Source organism: Sitodiplosis mosellana, unplaced genomic scaffold, assembly GCF_009176505.1.
Source record: "Sitodiplosis mosellana isolate CC-2019 unplaced genomic scaffold, AAFC_SMos_1.0 Smas_scaffold_6226, whole genome shotgun sequence".
Lineage (NCBI taxonomy): Eukaryota > Metazoa > Arthropoda > Insecta > Diptera > Cecidomyiidae > Sitodiplosis > Sitodiplosis mosellana.
This window is the reverse complement of record NW_022601467.1, coordinates 10,448,210-10,474,958: the sequence shown is the minus strand read 5'-3', so window position 1 is coordinate 10,474,958 and position 26,749 is coordinate 10,448,210. Positions and strand designations below refer to the sequence as shown.

At 37.2% G+C, this 26,749-nt stretch overlaps 1 protein-coding gene across 2 annotated transcripts in view; it reads right to left on the bottom strand.

Moving 5' to 3' along the window:
* The window catches only part of LOC129577874 (uncharacterized), a 92,785-nt gene that overhangs the window by 19,822 nt on the left and 46,214 nt on the right, over positions 1-26,749 (bottom strand). For both annotated transcript variants that reach the window (XM_055465649.1, XM_055465650.1), the window contains exon 3: positions 12,238-12,668. In XM_055465649.1, the coding sequence (XP_055321624.1) occupies positions 12,238-12,372 (135 nt within the window). In that variant the 5' untranslated portion in view covers positions 12,373-12,668. The remainder of the gene's footprint in view (positions 1-12,237; positions 12,669-26,749) is intronic.

Sequence of the window (26,749 nt, the reverse complement as noted above, 5' to 3'; positions counted from 1 at the left end):
CACGAATATAATTGAAGAGTAATTGGCGAATATAATACATAAAAGTCGCAACCAATAAACCCAACTTAATTGTACTGTTTTGTTATATATCGGAAATCAATTGATCGCTTGCACCAAATGAAATTATTGTCACGATCACAACACATTGTGCTCACCGATACTGAACATGAGAAACTGTGTACGTGTGAGATGCTTTTCCCCCTTAATTTCACGCAAACCAAAATCGCGCACAACTCGAAAAAAATACAAAATCCTGGCGCCGCTCAAGGAAAACAATTATCGTGCTATTGTATACAATATTCGAGTAGATAGATCTATGGAAAATGATTCGGAGGCCTTTGAAATTCCACGAAACATGTGTTGCCAATTTGATTAAAACAATGAATTTTGTTTTGTGTGTTTTTTTTTTGTGTTTAAAATCTAAACAACAAAATTGGTTGTCTCTAAAACATTTACGGGGTAAATCGCTGGAAGCGTGTAATATACTCTTTGCTGTGAAGTTCACATAGTGATCAACCAGCCATTCTTAACTCGAATAGAGAGAAGAAAAACAAATCGCTGCAACCAGATTGGTAGTCAATGAAAGTCGATTGAGTGATGTCGAAGCCAATGGAATGCAGCATAAAACAATTGGCACAGACATGTCAACCGATAGTAAAATGCGATTTGTAGTTGCGACGCATAAAATCGACGATAAATTGTCGATTTTAGATTGATTCACTGTGGCAGCGTTCACCTTCAAAGCCAAACGCAACGAATGCCAAGCGATACGATGCGATCGAAAATGTTGATAAGATATCACCGTATCGCACCACTGCCTTTAACTTTTGCATTTGGCTTTGAATCGCCTGTTTGTCTATGATTGCAAAACAGAACGATGTGAACGCATCGAAGCCATACAATTTTGAATAAATGCCAGGGCTTTAGAAAATCAATGGATTCGATCGATTACAATTTCCACACCTCGGAAAATTTGTTCGCAGTCCCGTGTTCACGTCATTTCATGAATCAATGTTGATTGTTCTACAGTGTAGAATCCACACACACACAAACAAAACGGCACACTGACAAAAAGGAAACCCTTTTGTTCCCTGTCCGCATTGGATGACTTGACAAGACAATCGCTTATTGCTGAGTCTCTCAATTCAAACTCATCATTTCAAACGAGAACATAGAGTAACTGTCATCACATCCATCACTCCGTTTACATTTCACATCTGTTCGTCGGCGTTCATGGAATTTTTTTGTTGTTGCAATAATTCAGCAATTGTACGACAATCGCAACCAGTGTATCTCTCTGCGTATGTGTTTGTGTGCATTTATTCGTGTCCTCGCCTTTCATTCCGTATCATTTCGGTATATGAGCGTTGAAAAACAAAACATTTACGAATTTTCTGACGCAAACTTTGCATCGTAAAATGTGTCTGCAGCCGTACTTTTTTGCGATAGCGCGAAACAAAAGAAATGATAAAATAAATGGGCTGCGTCACAATTGTTTCTCTTTTTTCTGTCTGTTTTTTTTTTAGTTAATTAAATGAATGAATTTGGAAAACGAAACAGATGAAATACTTGAAAATAATGGCAAAAGGTTTTGGTTGCCTTGTAAACACGTGTGCTCCTCTCGTTGTTTTATTATTTTATCTCATATGCTGAATATATTTTTGTTTTCGTTGTTAAACATTCATTGGACGCGATGACGCATTTTTTGGAAATCGTTTTTATATTTTTGCTTCTCAATAGCTTGTATTTAGCAACCGTTGTTTTTTGTTCGCCATCTCCAATTTTAAATTGATTCGTTTCATTTAAAAACGGAATAATTCAACACTGAACTTGAACCATTGTTGTCGGTATTTTTAAAGGCAAATAAACGCGAGTAACCTACTGATGATCTATTTCAGTGAGAGCAGCACACAAACACGCACCAAATGACTGCATTTTATTATTTTATTCTCTCCGGAGATAGCATCCGACGAAAGGCTCATTGTTTCTCATTTTCAAACGTATCACAATAACTTTATATCGTTCAAAATATACGAAATTCAGAGTTGTGACATCTAGGGGGTGGACACGAAATAACACTAGAAGAAAACTAGCAGAAATTGAGCATACTAGAAGTTACTAGAAGAATATTTGTGTTAAAAATGAGTGATGCCTCTTCCATAAGAATAGCATTGCCAGTGGTTTTTATATGGACAAATTCTTCCATTTAAAATATACTGCCAATGCTTTGCTTATGGAGTTCAAATGTTTTGTTTACAAAAAGTACCGTTAATCCTTCCATAAGAAATGCATTAGCAATGCTATACTTATGGAAGAAGTAATGGTACGATACTAGAAATACTAGCAGAATATTTGCGTTTCTGCTTGTATACTAGAAAAACTAGAAGAAACTAAACGCATATTTGAACCGATTTGAACAAACTAGCTATACTACAAATTGGTGTCTAACCCCTAGTGTGACATTATTATCACTGCATTTTAAAATGATTTTTGCAAACACTTTTCAAATTCAAAATAGGCCTTTATTATGAATTCTTTCAGTATAAAATTTATAGACGTGTATTTCGATCGCATGCGTAGACAATCAAGGCACTGCCACATAACGAATGCGCCGCTTGCAAGTGCCACACTTTATCAGGTGGTGTGCAGCCACACAAAAACTATTGGGCAATGTGTTGTGATATTTGATAAAAACACAATTCAACGGTAAAATATTCAAATGCGAACAAAAATCATTTATGAAATATGTAGAAATAATTCCATTTTGAATCTGATAAAAATGTGCATTGAAGTGTACATTTCTGTTGTTGAAATTGGCAAATTGAAATCAACCCAAGGCAAGCGGTTTTTAACAAAGCGATTCGTATGCAGTAGGGAAAAAAATCGCTGTCCTTTCGAACGAAATGGATAATTAATTCCAGGTACAAACAAAACTGGCACATCGATTTACGGGAAAAAGAACAACGGCGAATGCACAATTTTGGTCGAAATCCAGAATTGTTTGGCTATTTTTGCTGTGAACAAAAACTGTTTTTGATTCAGGAATAAATTGTGTACATGACACGAACAGCCAAAAAATCGATTGCCATAATACGGGCAAATGCATTTTTAATAGTTCTGTGTGACATTCGATTGTTTGCTTTATTTTGCGCATCGTTCATATCTGTAGGTACGGCAAAACTTTTGTACTGTCGCTTCAATCCGTGTTGCTATCAAAAAACTATCAGCCAAATTTTAAATTGACCAAGTTTCGCGATTTATTTTCACATTTCAGTCTCTGTGAAACTTGCAAGAGTCGTCCGAGAATATGTTTCAGAAATTAAGTCGACAAAAGCAATTGAGACAAGGTCGCATACAATGAATTCTGATGATTTCGAAAACGGAAAATATTAATACTTTTAAGTGTTTTTGTTGTTGTTTTTCTCTTCTTAAGTAGTCACACTGGTCATTGAGACGGCGTCCGCAGAATGAATTTAAAATGCACAATAACAAAGTCAGTCTTACTGAGTGTGATGCCAAAAACAACCAAAGTGACACAAATATTCTTGAGCTTGGCAAAACCTTTGTACACACACACACACACACAATCAATTTGCAATTTGTGTGCGGTGCTGAGCTTTAGCGAAACGCATTTATGGATGTGGCATGGCAATTAAATTGTATCGAATATAGTGTTGTGCAATCGCGATTCGAAGCGTTTGTTTTTTTCTCGTCTTTTTCTGAGGTGCGTTTTTTGTGTTTTGGCGAGACGTTTGACTCAAACAAGGCGAATGATACGGTTTTGAGCCGAAGTCGAGCTATATACAATGGCTTTAAAGCCATCATATATGCAAGAAGCTTAAGTTTTTTTTCATCTTTGGTTCGAGGAAAAAAACCGAACTCAATTGAAATGCGAGAAAAATAGAAGGAAAAAACAGTCAGAGGTTGAAAAATAATCAGCCACTTTTTGTGCTGTGCGAAATTGTGAATTCTGAGCAACAGCAATGTCGGAAAATATGATGCTATAGCCATTACGCAAAAAATGATTAGCTCCGTGTCTATTGAATGGTAATTAGCTGTCTTGGCTAAATAAATGAACTTCAAACATGAAAATAAATCGTTGCAGCAGCACGTTACCAATTGAATTTATCTGCGCCACAAATCAATTGAGCCTGGATTTTAATATTTCAGAAGAGCCGACACTCTGCGTGACATAATCTCTAATCATATTTTTGTTTTCCGTGAAAAGTTACCAATATATTTCCGGCATTAAATATTCGTTGCCTTAGCATTCTCTCACACCAACCTCTAATCGTTAATATTCATTTATCGAGCTTGCAAATCATTCGCAATTAAACCAGTCAAAATGATGAATCACACGCGTTCACTTTTGCATTTAGTGTTTGGAATCGTCGAGATATCCTCCTATTGAATTCTAATTCGATTCAAGCAAACAAAAAGCACGAGAAGAAAACACAAACGCAAATTGAGAATCATGAATGGCGCTCATATGATCTTGGGTGTTTGGAACAACAAATGCGGCGCGCACCGAATGTTTAATTAATATGTTTGCAAAATATGGTATGTTGTTGTTGTTGTTTTCTCTTTCATTTGCAATTTCGCCTCTAAAATCCGAAATTGTATATGGAAAATTTCACGGCATATCAGACGTTTTGAACGTAAAACATTTGCCAGCCGAACGTAGAATCTCAACACGTTTCGTGTGTTTGCATTTCGAATGGAAAGGGAAACATTACAAATTATTTGTGTGAGTGTGTGTGTGTATTTTATTGATGCATTCTGGAAATTGTACGCCCGAACAGGAAAAGTGTAGAATATTCTTGCGAGTTGAAATGCGAATGGTTGCAATGAAATTATGGCACTTGCATGTTTATATATATATATGTGTGTGTGTGTGTGTAAGAGTACTTGTGTATGCACCGAATTTCGAATTAAATGTATGTTGAATAGGGGACGAAACATGGGGCAACAAAAGTGGCATATATAAAATACTTGAATGGAATTCGAGGGTAAATAATAGCTCTTTTATGAACAAAAAAAAAAGAAGAGTGGTGATATGGTTGCCATCGTCGTTGTCGTAGTCGTTGTCTGAGCCCAGCTCAGCGCCGTTGCGAGGAAAAACCATTTTCAAATGAAATAACTGATGCATATAAGACGAAACCAGTTAACGCTGCCTAAGAATTTCCAATTTCACCCAAATGCGGACGACAACAAAAACAACGGCAACGCGCAGATCAACGTCTTTCATGTGTTTATTAAAAGCCGCAACGGCATTTTTCACACGTTCACACAACTAAAAATGGAAATCTTAATGTCGATGCCATACATATTTTGTTTTTCTTCTTCGCCTTTTTTCGCTCTCTTTATTCCATTTCATTTCTTGCTCGATACATATCATGTACAATTGTGTGTGTGTGTCCCTTGTTTCGGTCGAATGGCAATAACGCAGGCGGCGGCAGTGTTTGCAACAAAAGACGATTCCATACAATCGAATAACACGCTGCATTAGGAACACACATTGATTCGATTTTATGCGCTTTCTAGTCCGGATGTACACTGTACAGCACACGATGATGTTCTCTCTCTGAATTGCAAGAAAACCAATCAATAGAATGCTGCTGGCAAATATTTGCTGCGGCTGCTGTTGCTCCACACTTGCGTTCGATTTTTCTTCGACATTTGGCTGTTAGTTAAAAGTCGGACCCGTTCCAATCGAAAATCCCACTGATAGCCATGGAATACTATATTTAAAATATTTCAATCAATTACACACTCACTCATACATTGCATAAGATTTTCATATGCCAATAATAACAGGATTTACTCTGAAACTTAGTGCCGGGATGGAAGAGAGAGCGAAAAAAACCGTACTTCACCGGGGCCAATGTAGCGTAAATGAAATTCCCTCCTTTTTTTACATGATTTATGAATCGGACGGCCGAGTGTTGCTGCATTCGTTTTTTTGTGTGCCATTTTCTAGTTTGTTTACTGACCAAAGTCTGAGGAAATGAAGAATGGACGGTGAATAAGTGTCCAACTAAAACAAACGGATTTCGACACCATACACTTAAGCAGCATTGAATACATACAGTGACGGCAAAACTGGCCGAACGTCAAAATTCGTCTTGGCCGAAGTTTGTGTATGTTGTGGTTCGTTGTTGTTTTTGTGTGGCGGCCGATTCTTTGGCAAAAGGTCGTAATGGTTTTTCCGAAAATCTATCAAAATCTCTTGATGTGCAATTGTGAACGTTATTGATTTTTTTCAACTGGTTAATGTCACTGGCATTAACAACAATGCAGTTGTGTGCCCTTTGGGGTACTTACAAACGTCTCTCTTCTTTTTTCTGCTCTTCTCCTTCTATTGCAATCGCCTTTCGTTTCGGTGTGGTGTGCACCCTCTGTGCTATCGTTAAAATTAAACATTTCCATGTAGATGGGTATAATTGGTATTAGTGAAACGAAGGGTGCACTTGTCATCGAAATTCATCGTCGGATCGGATGAGTGTGTGAGTGTGTGTGTGTATGCGGTATAGAACATTTCGGATAAATATGTTTTGTGTATGAAATTCAGAGGAACTGTTTGAATCATCCTCAAAACATGTGAATGAATAACAACGATTGAACATCCGAAACAAAACCCAAACTTCATCTTTCGATGTTTCAACATCGATTGAATGATTCATCGCTGTTCACGGAAAAAGCCGTTGCCGTCGAATAAAAATACAGAAGATTTGGCACATTTTTTGCTTATTAAAAAAGTGTGAAGAGAATTTCTGATTTTTATAAATATTGTGGCAGCAAAACCCAATTTTATGATCTTGGTGCTTAAGTGAATGAGAAAAAAGTTCAGTAATCAGAATAAATGGAAATCTTCAATTTGCATGAATCATGCAATCGGTTTTGCATATTTCTAACTCTTGACCAAAATGAAAAAAAAAACGTAATGTAAGGCTGGCTAAAATTCGATTTGGCGACCAAAGTTTTTTGTTTGACTCATTTAGAAAAATCTATTCAAACGGCAGCAATAAAAAAAAATATTTCGCTGAAGTCAAGGACGCATATTAAAATGTTTGCATATTCCACAGCAAAATGTATCCATGGACATGCTTTGTTTTTCTCTTGGATGATAGCCAAATGGTCATAGTTTACTTTTTTCCCCCAAAGTTAACTCAACCATTTTTGAAGAAGTGTAGAGGAAAACCCAAAAACGAAAGAAGCGGTAAAGTTCAAACGTACACACGTTCCATGGCAAAAAACGAAACAGGTTTTTGGCAAATGATGATATTGGAATAGCATTTATGCCGAGATAAAAACCAAAACAAATTTGCACATTTGTAACATGCTACACGACATCGACTGAATAACAGAACAACGAAGATAGACATAGAAGAAAAATAAAATAAAAACGACCAGCAACACAACGCATGTTATTTATACCATGTGATCACGATAAATCCATTTATGTAGTATCAAAATGAAGTTGCGCTTGCCATAGGTTTTTATTTTTTTTTTTGGCAAAAGTGCATATAAATCTTTGAATGGAATCGTGATCGCATTTTGGCAATATCAACACAAAACTTTATATTGGTTACTATACCAAAACATATAATATTCCTCATGCTCGTCCGGAATCGAATTGTACGATATATTCACTTGATGTATTTGTCTCCGTTTGACCAGCAACAAAACGTCGAAATGAAAAATGCGTCCGTTTCGAATTGGGCGCATCGTATAGAATGTGTGCATGTGTTCGATAGCAACGTCATTTGTGGGAAACTTATCTGTAAAACGATCGATTTCCTTATCAATTTTGTAGTTTGAATCCATCATTGCTTCGGGCCAATTTCTATACGTATATTCAATAGAACACAAATTGTGTGCATGCTGTGACAAATATTTTTTTCTTTTCGAAATGGTAAGGTTGATTTCGACGATGTAATCAAAAGGCTATAAAACGTTTGTTTTTCTTCTTCTTCCATCTATCCAAAACCAGTTTGCTAGTGAGAACAACATTATGCTTATTGGAACGTATACGTTGCTGTTGATGTTTTATGACTACACACATAATTTTATAATCACGCATCGTCCCTGCGAGAAATGCAGGCAGGATCAGAAACCAACACACATACGCACGCACGCAGAGAAGAAGAGAGCGATATTCTAGTGAATCAGCACAAATTGTAAGCCAAATCTAATTCATATGATTGTCCTTGTAGATAATTTTGGCCGATGCAACAGAGCAGCATATTACATTGAACAACCCGAAACGATGTACTGCCGAAACGTTCAGTCTGCACGAACAGGAACCACCACCATCATATTTAATAGAGGTAATCATGATAGTTTAGAAGTTGTACGCATGATGCACGACAAAACATATAATCGCTTCGTTGTCGTCGTTGTCGTTGAATGCAACAGTAAAAAAAAAAGTTGTCATGATTTTTCAGACACTGTGAAATTTCTGCATGTGCATTGAATCAAACAAACTAAACAAGGTCCAGATGGACGCAATATTGTCCTTATTAGTTTTATTTTTCAATAAAATCACAAATTTCTTACATTTATTTTGAATACGGTGATTATAGAGATTAACCGTTGAATGCATAAGAGTAAAAGCCAATGAGCACTTTTTAAAAATGGAAATAAAGGAATTTTCACTAGTTTGTATCGTTGTCTACGCTTTCAAATTAACCAAGATAGGTACTTCATCGCCTGAATATTTTCAAGCACTGATCATTTTCTTTGAAAATATTTTCATCAATATCTCCATTCCGTATACTAAGTTCAATATTAAGGCGTCCTTTATTCAGTGCCAAAATTGATTTATACACAGATAAGTCGATGTCCATTTCATCAATGTATATTATGAGGTCAGACAAATGTTCACTGTATTCATGAATATCCATTATTTCTGATACGCTGATTGTGTTGCAGTTAAAATTTATTCGTTTCAATACCGGCAGTCCTTTCACTAATTTAACAATCGAACTTGCAGAAATATTGTCATCATGACAATTTAGTCGTAATTCTTTAAGCTGCTTCAATTCCATTATTCCAGGTACAGTATTTTCAAAATCATGATGCAGATAATTAAGATCTAGCTTCTCAATTAAGTATTCGCGATAAGCGAATCGATTATCATATTTACTGGATATGAAAAGTCAAAAGGAAAAAATATAATTAGGTGCTTTAACCGTAGCAGCTGGCTCCAATTCATCGTCATTTCATTGTACTCATGTATGGTCATGGGTTCGATGCATTTGACCAATAAATAAGTTAAATTTGGTAAGTGATCGCTGATACTATTGAAAGTTGAAATTGTCATATTTTGGCATTCGGCAATGTGTAACTTTTCTATTTGTGGATTAAGCGTGATAAATGCTTTGAAAGTCGTGTCACTTACATTAAGAACTTCATTAAAAGCAACTGATTTTAACTGAGGGAATTTCTTCATGATACATTGCAAACCTTCCTGAGCTTTTACCTGACACAACCATATCGTTTGTAAGTTTTCTGGTAATTCAAAATTATCCATTGAAATGGAAAGAATATAAATTTCCCGTAAAGCTTTAAACTCTGACAACGCATTAAAATGTTCAGTAGTATTTTCGCGACCTTTGAAATTAATGAACTCTAATGTTTCGCCACAATAATTGGCGATCATATTTAATGTTCCATCTTCAAGTTCGTAGATTAATTCCAGGGACATGATCAAATGCCCGAAGATTTGTAGATAATTTGATGCGTTCCTCAAAGACAATCCGACAGTGTCGCTGCCGACCGGTTTATTTTCAACTGACAACGATAACCACTTAAAATGCGATGGATAGCATTGTAAGGCATTCACTTGGAAACGATAACATGTTTCGGCTGAGCTTAAAAAATCCCCTGTGTCTGTCAATTTGCGTAGAATTTCTTGAATGCAGTCATCGTTGAGTGCATTTAAAATATGCTTTGGTGAGTCCTGTGCTGGCACGTAGTTCCATTCGTACAGCAAATGTTGAGTTGGTATGCAATGTTTCGCCGATATGTCAATGAATTCCGAAACATTTCCAGCATTTAATAGTTCATTGAATATATTAGCCGTCGTCTCATCTACATACAGACTTTTAACTACATTTAATACTAATTCGTCCTTTGTGGCTGCTAACTTGAAATTTTCAAAATCACTTTCAATTTGTAAAATTCGTTTTTTCTCGTATATCTTCGAGGCGACATACTTGAGTATAAGGAAGGACAAAATAAGTAACATTGCTTTTGAGATGTTTTCAACTTGAACTCACAAATAAAACTGATTTAGCCGGATGAATTGCCTGTTTGAAGAATTTTACAATAAACTGTCAGTAATGTGACGCTCATTAGGATGCTCTAATTGCATTTTGTGACACATCCTTGTCTGCATGTATTAGTAACATCGCATTGTTTTGAATCCTATGAGACATGGACTAATGACTTATCTGTCGTTCGAAAATTACTAATATGTGTAATGGTTTCATCGATAGAACGCTTTTTTGGCAACATTTTGTAGACATTGACCATTTTTCAACTTTTTTGTGCATATTTTCAATTTAATTACAAAGTTCATTCGTAATTGTTTCCTCAATGTGTGCTGTGTTTGGCAATGTCCTGTAGAAATGCAAAAGATTCTGTCACAGCACGATGAAAATGACACAATTAAAACTTAAAAATGTGTCTTCCTACTTAAATTGCTTTATATCTTCTCTTAAATTCCAGCGAAAATGTTTTTTTGCAGCAATGTAATGACATTAGAGAGTGCAATACGTGATCCATAAACACAAATTGGCGGATTGGTTGTGATGATGATATGGCTGTTCTGAAATTCGAATACGCCAAATTCCTTTCACCAAATTTCTATACGTATATTCAATAGAACACAAATCGTGTGCATGCTGTGACAAATCTTTTTGTTTTCGAAGTGATTTCGACGATGTAATCAAAAGGCTATAAAACGTTTGTTTTTTTTTTCTTCTTCCATCTATCCAAAAACCAGTTTGCTAGTGAGAACAATATTATGGTTATTGGAACGTATACGTTGCTGTTTATGTTTTATGACTACACACATAATTTTATAATCACGCATCGTCCCTGCGAGAAATTCAGGCAGGATCAGAAACCAACACACACACACACATACGCACGCACGCAGAGAAGAAGAGAGCGATATTCTAGTGAATCAGCACAAATTGTAAGCAAAATCTAATTCATATGATTGTCCTTGTAGATAATTTTGGCCGATGCAACAGAGCAGCATATTACATTGAACAACCCGAAACGATGTACTGCCGAAACGTTCAGTCTGCACGAACAGGAACCACCACCATCATATTCAATGGAGGTAATCATGATAGTCAAGTTTTTGACTTTATGGATAATAAATGGAAGTTGTACGCATGATGCACGACAAAACATGTAATCGCTTCGTTGTCGTCGTTGTCGTTGAATGCAGCAGTAAAAAAAAATTGTCATAATTTTTCAGACACTGTGAAATTTCTGCATGTGCATTGAAACAAACAAACCGAACAAGATCGAAGATGTGTGTGCAGGCTCATTCACATGAAGAAATAAAGAAATTGAACGAGTTATTTGGTGAATGGCGACTTTTCGACTAGACAAACTCTCAGCTCATCTATACACTGTTTGGTGCTAGTGCTGCTGCTTTTTTTTTGCCTCTTCTTCTTTTGCTCCTTCTCATTTTCTCATATTTCTCTGGCCATGGTTTTGCATTCTTTTTCTACACGTTACAATAAACGCTGACGAGGTTTCACTTTGGCAAAACAGTGCATATAATTTTCAAACTTTTATCGAAACAACGCTACGAGAGGAACAAAAATAGTCGAATGAAATACGAACGCTATTTGTTTGTTTGTAAAATGAGAAAACTATATGACTACTTATCTAAAATGAGAAAAAAAAACACATTCAAAACGATCGAAAATATGTTCTGTTTGTAATACATGGCACAAACATATGTGAATATGGAACAGAACTGTATGTTTTGGATAAAAAAAAAGTGAAATGTCGATGTCATTCATTTAAGTGTTTTTTTCCCCTCAATAGGGCAAATTCTTCCATAATGAGTTGGATGAACATCACGTTACTTTGTGTTGGCATTTTTGTTGATTTTACGTCGAATTTTAATAGGAAAATCTTGTATACAGATCTTAACACTAAACTCACTAATTAAATTGATTGAAAAAGAAAACGGTTTTTTTTTACCTGGAATATCATATAGCCAGAATCGTACATCCAGAAATCCTCAGGAGTGTGGCCCGGTTTGCTCAATTGTATCGCCAAACAATGTTGCAATATCAATCGGCATCGTTGCGATGTGCCCGGCGATTTTGTGCCCATTTGGATTATCGATTGATTGCGATGCACACAGATATTTCGATAGAGTGTCGATAATTTTCGTTCGTCGAAGCCGCGCGCGTTAAAATGCACTACGTACGAATTGATGGTTTCGGCTGGACTGACACTTCTTTCCGTCTCTCTCTCGGTTTCGATTTTACGAACGTGAAACAAACACACACGCTGCTATGCCTCGTAGCTGTTGCTGTTGATTGGTTTTGTATATACTCTTTCAATTTTGTTTCGACAGACGAGATGTGCGATATGAGAGTGTTTTCACGCTGGTTTCATTGTCATTACTGAAATAAAGGCAAAAGAAAACAGACAAATATTAGCGCTTAGCAAATAAAAGCAAGGCCTCTATCGTATCTACACACACACATAGATGCACACACAATAACACCTCGTAACTGATGAGACGAACAGCGCGATAAAATATATCGCGAGGAATATACAGCCGAAAAGAATGATACATCTATGACAAAAGATAGAGTGTAGAGAGACAAACGTTTATTATATAAATAACCAAATGACTTTTGCTAATTTGCTGGTTTTGTCCCAAAAACTAGCATGGCTTATCAAGCACGTTTCCGTTGAAATGGCTTTGCTAATTCTGAGAAATCAAGGGAAACATATTCGCTCGCTGTGTATTTCTGCGCTATTTTCTTCTCGTTTTGTTTTCGTTTTGGAATCGTCATTCGCTTTATTCTTACCGCAACGTTTGCACATTTCTTAAAGTGATCGCGCGGAGGGCAATCGTTTGTGCAGAAAAAGAAACATATCAACTGGTTTAAACTCATCCATTTTTTGCCTCTTTTTTCATATTAAAAATCGAGTATTATTTTTAAAATGTTTTACAATTTATCGCCGCAGGAATCAATGATAACTGTTTCAAGACATTATGCAAATCAATTGCGAGTTAATCGTTCCGATTAGCTAGAATGAATGCGCAAAGCAGAACTTGGAAAAAAAACCATACCATTCATAGTGACGTCATTTGGGTAAATAATTCAATCAACGCCGAAATTATTGTACGCGGAAAGGTTGTGAATCGATATTCATATGTATTGTGTACTAAAAAAAAGTTACCATGGTTGTGGCCGAATAGTGTGTTCATTTTTGGCGATCGAAAGATAGAACAAAGCAAGTTCAAACATGGAAAGTGATTTACACATTAAGGTACACGAAGATGAATCAACCGATACCAATCCTTCTCCGGATCCATAAGTCATTGTCTCCCATTCTTTATGCTATCTATATAAAAAAAAGAGACTCGTTCTCGAAACAAGTTTTGTTCGCGACTCTCTTTTATTAGCAACAGCAGAAGCAGTATGTTGTCCATCTTGATTGGGTAAAAGCAAATCGATTGCATGCTTCCCGATGGTCATAGAACATCATTCATCATAAATTCTGTTTTCTCTCTCTCTCTCTCTCTCTCTCTCTCTCTCTCTCTCTCTCTCTCTCTCTCTCTCTTGCCCTCACTAGTAATAATAACATGTCTTGGAGGCTAATTGTATACGCATAAAATAAATTAAATGATTATAAAAATGCAAATTTCTTTGATTGATTTCATATACATATATATATTCTAGTTGAGCGCGCACTCTCTCAATCAATTACACTTTCTGCATGCAGGTAAATGAAATGCGTGCTTCAGCATTTAAATTGGTGTGTGCGGTTTCAAGGTTTTTTGCTTCAGCTTGTGCCAAAGATTTATTAACTCCATATCGGCTGGCAACGATTACATAATTGGTAATTGAATGGCACATAAATTGCACTGAATCGGACACTAGAGAGAGACACATCAGTACGCGCAGTAAAATGCAACGCCATGCAATGCACAGTGCACACAATGGCAAACAAACAATTTTTCAGTTAAACTTAAAGCTCAACTGTTTCATTTTATATGGCAATTCGACTGTGTTTCACTCACATTGGAATGTGATCGAAAGATTGAAAGTCAAAATCAGAGCTCGGGAACAGGTGCCACAGAGAACAGAGATTAGATGCTATGCTACGATCGATTCAATGAATGTTTGTTGTTGCAATAATAATGTCCATTTGAGTTGAATTAAATCGCACATACATATCAAGTTGCCGATAAATAATCGCACCAAAAAATTCGTTGTTCCATAGTAGCCGGTCGCGGTCGGTAATAAAAAAAACTTGAAAAAACTATTTTTAGCATTTTTCAATTGGAATTGGTCGTTTCATGCGTGAGACTATCATGTCTTGGTCACATGCACGTGCATATCGTGTTCGTTGCCGTTTTTTTTCTCTTCTGTATTGGTACATTGTCACTTGGCGGTATAACCGTCAATTGTCGTTATGCCTACATGCAATGCAATTCGTCGTTTGCGCACTGCTTTACCACAATTGTTTTTTTTTTCGCTCAAAAAGTTGCTTTCCCGACCCCATGGAACAAGAACATATACTTGCAACCTGTTCAACATCTTGTTGCACATGTCTTACATTATTTTGCTGGTGCAACTCTCTTCTTACACTCGCACACCGCCATACAATCATAATTTTTCGTACATAAAATTTTATTGGGATTGTGTCGCGATATTTGATTTTCGATGGCAATTATTAGGCGGCAAGTGAACAAAACAAAATGAAAAAATAGAAACACGGCAGAATTATTGCAACGAAAAGAATGTGACCGGTACCTACAATAAAAACAGAATCATTTATTTGAGCGACGAGAAGACAGACAGACAGAGAGAAAGAGAGAGAGAGAGAGAGAGAGAGCACCCAAGAGAAGAAAAAGTCCAACAACATATGGACTTTGTGTCACAACAATCCGGCAGCCTACTTGTTTGCCGTGTAACATGACTTGGACAAAATACGAGAATTTGCGTAGGCATTTATAGATTTTGGCGGTGGACTTTTCTGAATGTTTGTCGTAAAAATGAAAAATTAAAATTGAGCCAGCCAAATGGGACATTGGAAAAGTGGTTACACAAAATGTGTGTTTATATCAAATTTGCGCAACATTCTACTTGTTTGCGTCTCGCGATAATTTAAATAAACACACATCGAGTGCCATGAAAAATATCCTATATCTTAAATTTGCGTTGACCAAATCGAAAATATTGAATATATGAAAGTTAATCACTTGCATTTCACAAGACACACATTGCATTCGCTACGGTTGCATATTGCGCCCCATGCGAGACATAGACAGAGTGTACGAGTGAATGTATGCGCTTGAACGAAGAATAAGCTCCGATTGGAAGAAATATTAAGCGATGAAATTAATTTGGTTATGGTTGTCGTTATCAATCACTATCGCAATTTGTGAGCGGTTCTGGTGCGGTGCTGATGCGGTGCTGGTGGAATTGCAAATTTTCAGTTACATTCCGATGATGAGATAGAGCGAGAGAGACAGAGAAACAAAAAAAAGCAATCACACTTCTCTGTCTATCTTTATATATTGTTTGTTACATCGACAAATTTCAGTGCAATTCATGTTGATTTAGCGTGAGCACGTATGCAATACGATGGCGACGAAAGAGAAGAAAAATGGATATTGGTTCCGTTCATGTGATGTGATCGAAATGTGCCATTAGGAAAGTGTTTGGCCGAAGAAAAAGTGTGCTAGCGCATTTAATAAATTCGTTTGAAGCATGAAAATATTAGCGGTGTGACAAGTAACAAGTAACCAAATTCGTATCCATATCGAGCATGAAAACGAAAGGAATGCAATTTTTTTTGCACTCTATCCACCATGATAACGTTTTGTTACAGCAATAAATCTGTGGCCTCCAAGATTGGCCAAAAGTTTGCCTTGTTTCGATGCCATGTGGTTGCATTGAGAGTGTCAAAAAGGAACCAGCAAGTTGTGTCCAGCGAATAGGAAGTGAGTCGCTTGTGGTGTATAATAATAATTGGTGCGCGAGCAATGCATGAATGTAACGATCGATGATCGTGATTTGTTGATTGTTGCCTTCGAGCCGCGTGCGCTACTCGGATTGTTTCACTTTGTATCTATTTCACATTGCGTTGCATACCGCTCCAGCAGCAGCAGCAGCAGCAACAACAACAACTGAAGAGAGAGAAAAAAATCCCAATGACCATATCTCATATCAGTGAACTGTCGTCGTCGCCATTATTCTTGGGGAGTAAAGTGTGCAGCTGTCGGCAAAAAGAAATCTGTCAAGCACACATGTAACGGAAAATGGCATGGATAATTGAATTACATTCGTAATTAGCCGCAACGTGCGCCAAAAACAACCAAAAGAGGTGAGACACAAGCAAATTATTCAAGATCCATCGATCGAGCATTGGATTAATGATTTAAATCCACGTGAGAGAGGACAATAAATGGGCCTGTTCAAATTTAATGATTGATCATTTATCCACAGCCATGCTGTGGTGCATGTGAAAAGAAAAAGAATAGGACACACAAACTACAAATCGATCGGCAAGCGCACAGGAACCGGTGCACTTTTCCATTGGTTTCATTTGAAATTGCATTTGGATTTCGTTGCACACGAGGCCGTATATCGTGAGGCGTTGTCGACTCAATAACTATTTTGATCCCATAAATCAATCGTAATCTATTAAAGACCGCAGAGAGAGAAAACCAAAAGAAAAACAACATAAACGATTCAAAGGACTTGGACTCTCGCCAAACGAGCGGAGAAATGTAGTAATAGTCATTGGACGCGAACATGATAATCAAACGTTTTATTTACAAGTATCGTGAGAAATATTTGATAATTTAATATTGGAAATTGAATGGTGCGCTGCTCGCTACAACTGTACGTTGCTGTACAGAGCTAATTAACGGTAGGGATGGACGATTAAGTAAACAACGTTTACTGGTGTGCTGCAAATCGATGCGATTCAAATGAAAATGTCAATATACATCATGCACCCGACACCGACACACAACAGCCACTACATTGGTCACACGAAATACACGCCTAAACGAATGCGAAACGATGCGCGTCGCCGCCACAATATGCAAAGAAGAAACAAATTAATCGGTCACTTTGGCCATTGGTTGCCATTCAACTGGAATTTTCGAGTATGCAGTGTGTAAATACGCGAGCATAATCCGCGTATAAAGCATTGCAAATCTAATATTCAACATTGCGGCCCAAGCAAATTGGTAATTAATTCGTTTTTTTTACGTAAGCTCTTCACCATCATATCCGTCGTCGTCATCATTATTGATTTTGCATGATTGTTTGTTTTGTGCACGCATTTGAAATCATCAATAACATAATTAACGATCGAAGCAGGAAATGAATTATTTGAAAATTGCATGCATGCACAAAACGGTCAATTATTATAGCGTATAGCATAAGCAATGTACGGCCACAAAAATTGATTTGAAATAGCCAATACGAGTCCTCTAGACAATGAATAGCGAGGTAGAAACAGAGACTGGATAGTTTTTCCTCCTTTTACGTCGCATGGTCGGTACACATAATACTGATAACGGTTGTTTGATGCTGTGTGTATTTTTTTGTTTTGCCATAGCATGCATTGTCACTCATTAGTTGGCCACTGACGTTTGTTCTTCTCTCGTCGTTTAATCGTCGATACGCGAAAAAGCGTACGAACGAAAATTGTTTTTGACATCACAAATATTCGCGTATTTTCGTAATTTTTCTCTTCCGTAAGACAAGTAGTCTGTCGAGAGGCACACACCACTCGAGTGCTGCTTATAACCGATGCACTCGGTCAATGATTGTCTGTTTTTCAATTTCAAGTGGTTTGTTGACCAAATCAACACACATGCACTGAATGATGCCACTTAATTGTTTTGCATTCGAAAGGGAGGTGGATAGAAAGAGAGAAAGAAAAAAAAAACAATCAACAAAAACATAAACAAATTAATTGCATTTGACGAGATAGTCAGAATGAATGGCGAACCCATGAACGCTTTTCATGAACTCCGATCAAATGCATTCATGAATTTGATAATAAAAAAGATGGGTGACCGCAATATAGGGGAAAAACACGAAATAAAGATTCGGCCAATGCAATGAGCGTGTGTGTGTGTGCTTTCGACGAAAATAATTAACAATGGCCAAGATGATAAAAAAAAAAAATAAACGGTGATTATTAATTTGCTCTGTCAAATTGTTTTATGGCTGGGAAAAATTGTTTTCCAACCACGATTACAATCGTTTTGCAAGAAAGTGAAAATATGCACGGCAGCCAGGCCAGCCCAATTCGGATAAGAAAGTTGCAAATGAAAATTAATGAATTGAAATTGCAATGGAAAAGGAAAGAAAAACTCTTTAACAAATGACAACGGTTGATAACAATTTAATTACATATATTTTCATTCTGTGAACCGCAAACGATGCCATCGAATGTAGAAATGGTTTACATCAAATAATGCCAGCGCGCATGTGAATTGCTCAACGGTTTTTCCATTGGCATAGCGGCGGCGGCGGTGGCAGCGCGCGGTCTCTCTTTCAACTGAAGATGCCATTTCAAAAGGGACCGAAGAAATTCGAAACGCGAAATTTCGTTCAACGAAACACGAATCACATTTTCACATTCCCTTCAACCGACGAACTTATCACATCAGTTGGTATGACAGATTTTTTTTTTCATCATCGTCGTCGTTTTCTTTGTCTCTTATCATTCAAATCAAGTCTTAATGGATGACAATGAAAATGAGTTTCCCAAAATGAAGTAAACTTTTGGGTCCGAATGTGTAAGGACAATGTGGTGGTGATTGTGTTGATTTTGTCATTTCGCAGCAGCGAAAAATCGATTGAGAAATTTACAAGCGTACTGATGTCTGATTATATGTTGTTATTTCGTTCAAATCGATGTGATGCAGACGATTCAAGAAAGGAAATGACACGATAAACATGCTCCCCAATTGTGTGTATGCTGTTGTCGTCGTTCGAAAAAGCCAACAACTGTTGTTTTGTGTGCCGTATAAGTGAACATACGCACTTTTATTTATTATGATGAGCTGGAAAGCATCATGAGATCAGATGATGTGTGTCATCACGACACACAGACTTTAGTACACCAACATAAATTAGCGGTAAATAAGTTGAACGGCACCATGACAAAATGCGACGAAGACAACAAAAGTCAAGCAAGCGATGAGCAAAAATCTGCCAATGTTACAAATGTAAACATCAGTGTTTGAATTGAACGACAAAAGAACAACATCGTGCTGCCCAGAAAAGAAGAAATGCAATTGCAACAACAAACGTGCGATTACAAATCGAAGCAACGATGAAAAAAAATGAAAAGTCAAAGAAATCGATCTGTTCGCATTTGGTTTGCGGCTGTGTTGTGTTTTCTCTCTCTCTCTCTCTCTCTCTCTCACACTCTTTGCCTCGCCATCTCTATCGACATTTGGTGCGCACATTCACCACAGTGCGACCTTCCACAGATGGTCATTTGACGGTAACTTTCTTCAATGCAATTCGTTTGTGCGTCAGCTCGATCTCGTTGCAAAAGACGAAATGTTTGCACACGGAATAGCGCGAGCAGCAGCAGAAGCAGCAGTGAAAAAAAAACTATCCAACTAACTAACAAACGATTTACTTCAACATATTTTCCACTTAATAATGCGCTAAACGATGCAGCCAAAGATAAACACTATATGCCAATCGAGCGGCGGATCTTTAAAGCACTGATTTTGTTGCGTTGCAACACGCAATTCCCATGCGAATTTCAAATGGCGTGGCGCACTTAAAGTGCCTTTTCAATAAAGCGATTCGAGCCAATGTGGTGTAGCACATAGCATATAGCATTGGCACCGCTGCCACAGTACAAGATATGTCGATGTAGATCGGTTCACACTGATCGAAATGTAGAGGAATTAAAAATCAACCTAATCATATCGACCAGTTGCGAATACAAAGTGGAAAAAGTGCAATCTCATAAGGAAAATACACTCGTCGATTGAATTTGTTTTGTTTTTTTTTCCTTCGCACACAAGTCGTGCTTTTACTCGCAGGCCATGCCATTCGTTGATCGTCATTGGCTGGCTTTCGTTGATAAATACGCGATAACGTGTTATGCGATGGCCATTTTCTCCATGTACGTTTACAATAAACCCATTCACACCGGGCATCCATAATTGTATTGAGTAAATAGCCGGATCGAGTGCATTAATGCTGCTCAAAATGGTGAAATGATGCATGTTTCTCAGCTATTTCTCGGCGATGCCAAGTTACTTTATTTGCTTGCGCTTTGGCAATGGGCTTGAATATAATTATACATTTTTCCTGTGTCCTGCCCCGGTCCATCGTGCACCATTCAAATCGATATATATCCGTAGAAAATCTTTCGATCAAACCGAAATCATTGTGGCTATATAGTATTTAAAGCATTTTTCTCTCCGCTTGATGTGGCTGCTGTTGTTTTTTTTTCACTTTTGTTTGTATACACACATCAAAATCCCTGAAACCGACAGTCGGGTCGGTTGGCAGGAAGAGCAACAGAGAAAGAGAACTCACGCACGCGTTCCGCGGTAATTGGCGAAAGCATGTGCAAGCGGTGGCCGGTTCGATTAACTCAAATTAAAATGATAAATTCGTACATCAAGCAAAACCGATGGATTTTGTTGTTCGTTTTGAAGTGTGCATACAGTGTTTGTTTTTTTTTCGTCTTTGTTTATAGGTTGTTTGGATTAGCGCGCGTGCAAAGCATTTGCGCCGGCTCGATGCGTATCGCAAAAGGAGATCAACCAATATTGCAACGATCGATTGAAACACACGAAAAAAAAAACAAACAGCACATCGATTGCGCATAATTGAGTGCATTTTCTTTTCCTATTGCCTTGATCGGGCGTCATACACACACACATAATTTATGAGCGTAGTGCATTAAAGATGAGGCCATTTCCACGTTACACACAGCTGGCAATGGCGGCCACAATAATACACATTTACCGTTTCTATTCGATCGTCATCGTAATCATTCATTTTCCATTGCGAATCCGTTTTAAGCTTCGATTTTTTCTTCTTCTTCTTTTTCTTGGTCTTCATCAGCAATTAGCCAAAACAACAAAAGCGCCCATGATCACACACAACGGCTTAATTAATTTAGTTCTCATGCAATGTTTACGTTTCGCTCACGATACACCCGACGGCGAGAAAACGGAAATTTTTCAAACGGCCACACAATTTTTTTGGCCGATTACTCGCAAATATTTGCGACGGACACTTAGACAAGTGATAGAAAATGGCATGCACGGGCAATCATTTTGTTGTGCGCGCTATCGCTTGATATCGACCGTGCTTTTTTTTCTGCTGCTGCTGCTGCTGCTGCTGCCGCCGCTAATAAAACACAAATTCATAGCGGCTGTGACTGAAATGACGGAAATCGGTGCCGTTTACCAAAAAAAAGCTTAACATTAACGGTAAAACATGTCTCGTCTTGGCAATTGTTTTAGATTGTGACAGCGTGCAAAATATCCGTGAACGAAAAAAAAGCAACAGCAGCAGCACACTCACACATACAGGCAACACATTTTAATTGTCGTGTGAAACAGCAACAGCAACACACAAGCAAATATAATTGAACCAGAATCAAAGAAGGCGTCTAATCATTGTCAACCGGAGTGTAAAACATACACAGAATTTTGCACGTTAACGTGCTCTGCCTGCTCATGGCAAAAGACTAATCAATTGACATGCGATTGTGCGCACACTCTTTCGTCTCTCTAATTTCTTCCTTTTTCAGTGTGCGGCGTTGCCATTGTTTGTTTATACTTCGCTTTTTTTTATTTCGAGTGTAATTATTGTCACGATTCCAATCTTATCAACAGTATTTGTGTGTGTGTGTGAGTGACACTCGTCTTTTTCTTAATTGCCACACGGTTGCACATATGCACTTGCCAGGCAACGGCGTACTTTCATTCCAAATGCAAATCTCGTGCAGTAAATTTGTCATGTTTCGTTCACATCAAATTGCATCATTTCATCTCATTCGCCACTGGGATCGATGATAAAGAGTGAGAAAAGGGAGAGCAACCGATTGTAATTTTCACGTGACAAAAATGCTTGCCTAATGACATTTCACATGCACACAACATGTGTCGCTCATTGTGTCATCTGAGTGAATATTGACGTAAATTACGATACGATTGAAATCTTATGCTTAAACGAACGCGCGCATCGCGGTGTAATCAATTTGAAAGAGCATGAACGAACGTGATCGAAATTGATGTGAAGTGTTTGTGTGTGTGTACGTTTTCATCGCCTCAAGAAATTTTCCCATCGCAAGTTTTTCGAAATCCTTTCGGTTACGCCCAAAACTGGACGTTTCTTTTTTCTTTCCATTCAAATCTCTTGGTTGAATTGAACGTCTATGAAAGTAAAATGACTTGAAAATTATGATTCATTTGAACATAAACTTGTGAGCACTTGAACTTAGCGCCATCGCATTAAATCATTTTGGAGAAATAAATTTAATGAGCCGAACAAGCAAGATCGACTTGTTTTGTAGAGCGCCATAAATAAAGAATATTTCGATCAGAATTGAATTGATGAAGCCACACGAAGACGAAAGAAACAACAACATCCAACTAATCACTATATACGGGTTGGGAATTTACTTGTTTACGAAAAGCAAAGAAGAACACAAAAACAAACAAACGAAAACCCAAAACAATACACAACTTTATGCAAATGCATTTGATGCGAAGAGCGCGCCGATCAATTGTTGCAGATGAGGCACATCGCTGTATAAATGCCGGATTCAAATCAAAGTGAATCTATTGCACATCAATGTGATTTTTATGGCTGCGAATCATTGTTTATTTCTTTGTGCATTGATTTATAAGGGAAATTTTTCGCAGTAATGTATTAATGCTGGTTCCAATGTTGTTTCTTCGACGAAGATGACGACGTCGTCGTCGTTGTTGCCGATTCAAATAGTTTTGAATTGAACATTTTATTGGTGCTGTGTTTTTGTTGTTGTTGTTGCTCTTTTTAATGCGCGCATGCCGTTTGTGGTTGGCTTTCATCTTCGCTCATTTTAACTTCATCAACAATCAAATTAAACCATAAATCAGCCACCCACCAACCAACCAACCGATCGCTACAGACGACGGTCACACACAGAGTGAAATTGAACGATCACAAGCGATTGAATGGCCTGTGAACATGAACATGATACAATCCCGAACCATGTATTCAAATAGAAATTCGACGCTCCGTGTCTCTCTCTCTCTATTTCGCTTGCAATAAGAAAGAAAACTAGCTACATAGGCAGAAGAAGAAGAAGAAGAAAAAAATACGCCGAGTGCTTCAGAGCTCTTTCCATAAACCAATTATTCAAGTGAATTGTGGATGCCATAAAGAAAAATCGAATATTGTTTTTCAGTCGCATTTCTGTTTGACGGTTTTTTCTCTATTTATCTCCATTTTGAAAACACACACACACATACAACCCATTGATATGTATTTTAAGCGGTGGTTTTTTTTCGCCTATTTTCACCAGAGAGTGTTTGAATGCTTGTTTTGCATATATCAGATGACAACCGCATCAATGCAATTTCGCCAAGTCAATTGTACAATATTGTTGTTGTTTCGAATTCAGAGTGAAAACCTGAATTTGCTGTTATTTTTTCTTTCGCTTCGCATACTTTGTGTGTTCTGTTGTTGTTTACATTTTAAAAACAACGAAATCCAATCCCTAACGTTCGCCATTCGTTATCAATACGAACAAAGTCAATAAATTTTCATAGGCTGTGAATTTTTCAACAACAAAAAAAAACGAGCAAAAAAGAAACGTCGCTCCCCAGCCTGATTACGTTATTTACAGACAATTAGAATTGTTATCAATGGCCAACTATAGGCAAACAATGGCCCAATGCTATTTGCTTTCGCCACGGGCATTGAGATAAGAAGATCCCAAGCACTTTAAATCATGACACTGGTTTGTTTCCGCCGACGATTTCACCAGCGACGAAAAAAGAAAACGCAACAACAACGAAAAATTATCCAACACTTCTTTTGGTCTAATGCTCTATTACTTGTCTCTATTGTAGCGCTCAAATGGTTGTTTTTTTTTCCTAGGCTCGGCGGCCGGTCTGCCGACCGATTGATGCGATCTCAATGCGAGGTAAAGAGAAGAAAATTATGATTTCCGTTTGAAAAATCGTATAGAAAGCAGCTGCCAATGGAGGCCGGCTGTTTTCGTGAGAAAAATACTCAACTCAATAATTATATTTAAAAAAAACACTTTTTTTGCGCGCAAAAAGAACTGAATTTTTATTGAAAGGAGTGCATAGTCGTATAAATTACAGTGCAAATGGTTTTATTTCTGTGCGTTCGTTGCTATGCGCCCATTGTCGAATTCTTGGTTGGCAATTTTAATTAGCATAACGTAAAATTAAAAATCGGTGCGATTCTTTCCGTCGAACGATGACATTTGTTTTTGCCCAATTAACGAACAACAGATTCTAATTAAAACAAATACTGATTAACACCGAAGCGTTTTTTTCTTCTTTTCGTAGCTTCTTTTTTTCTCGCCAATTTCAGTGCATTTACAATGCCATTTACACGAAAAAAGAAGAAGAAAAGAAGCAGAAGCAAGGAAAGAATATGATTCGAATCGGTCAGTACTTGACTGGACACGTAAAACCCTAGTAATTAGCGTAACTTATTGTTATTTTTTTGTTTTCATTTTTACACCAAACTCTTGTTTGCTTGCCACAAAAACAAATGCTAATTATTCGTTTTATTCCACTTCCACCGAAAATTTATGAATGAATTCATGAACAATGTTTTTTTTGTTCGCCCGCAAACCGAAAATTCGAAAAAAAACAAAACAAATTGGAAAGAAAGACTAGAGAGAAGCGTGTACACGCGAAATAAACAAAGTGAGGAGAATAGTTGAAATATTATTTAATGTGAATATGTATAGCTTTTTACATTTTATACTGTGTAATGTGACCTTGACGACGCGATTCAGTGCTAGCACAAAGGTCGTAAAACCACATCTTCAAATTGGCCACAAAACGATTAAATAGCAAAATCCAAAGTTTTCCGTCTTTATAACAATTGTTTAGACTTTCTAATCGCGCCGATTTCAATCAGATATAATAATTTGCGTGACCATATTGCTATCGAAACACAATAACTTGAACTCGTTGAATCTTCCTATTTTCTACTTCAGATCATTTCCAATTGAAAAAACCTAGAAATTGGGTTTAAAAATCAACCATTTAAGATTGAAAATTGGTGCGACAATCTGAAAACAATCGTTTCTGTATGAAACTAGTTGATTTAAAATTGGTCGTTAATTCTGAACCCAGTCCAAAATCGAAAACCATAACCAATAATTGAAATCCAATCAACAAAATCAATTTGAAATACAACAAAGTTGCAAACGATGTCGTCGTGCTGTGGATGAGCGAAATTTGCCTCGCACATGGAGCCAATGTGCGGTTAATGTCAAACCAATGATGCATAAGAGACACAAATAAGCGACAAAGTTTCTTCTCTTTTTTTTTATTGTCTTCGTCGTTTATATCGGCACATCCAGAAGAATGGATGGATCCATGTCATTGAACAACTCAAATCTAATGGAAGGATATTCTGTGTGAATGGAGTCAGAATACTGCACAAACGCAGACACAAACACACTAAAATCAATTATGGTGTGTACTTTTTTCTCCTTTATGTGAGCCCAACGCTTTTTTTCCCGTATTGATTTGGGCACTGAGTCCATTACAAAAATTAATGATTGAGACAGTATTTATTATAGCATTAAGACATACGTTGTTTCTTTTCTCCGGGTATCAAATCATTTTATATTCAGACTTTGGTTCGTTCATAGAATTTCCATAGTTCCATATTTTAACAATCGATTTTGGGATTTGTAAGCTCGTTTTCAGAGTCTACTCGTCTCGACGTAAAACAACCTTAGAAAAATGAGCGGAGAATCGACGTTTCGTACCGTAATGACGTTGTCATCGTGAGTATGCGTGCCCTTCAAACTGCAAATAAACACATTCGCCGAACTAAGCGCTACAACAACCGAGGAGAAAAAAGCCATAAAAATGACAAAACAAAAGCGTAAACGATTTTAAAGACGATCATAACTCTTTTTGTAACGTATTATTTGTGTCGTCATTTGAACAATGACTCGGTTTTTATAGCGAATGTTGCAAGCAACACTCTCAAAATTTCTGTCTCAACCCGAGCTCTATATTCGGTTTCAGCACACAAATTCAAGAAAAAAACATATTTTTCTTCTGTTGAGTACATCGATTCACAAGGCCCTCATTAGCAGCAGTGCTTAGTTATTTTATTGAACGGCGATTGCAGTGTTGAATGTATGCAAAAGTGCGTTCTAGTAGCGATAGAATGAGATTAATTATGTTTTCAACGACAACAATGGAATATTTACAAATGAGATCTCTTGGTGG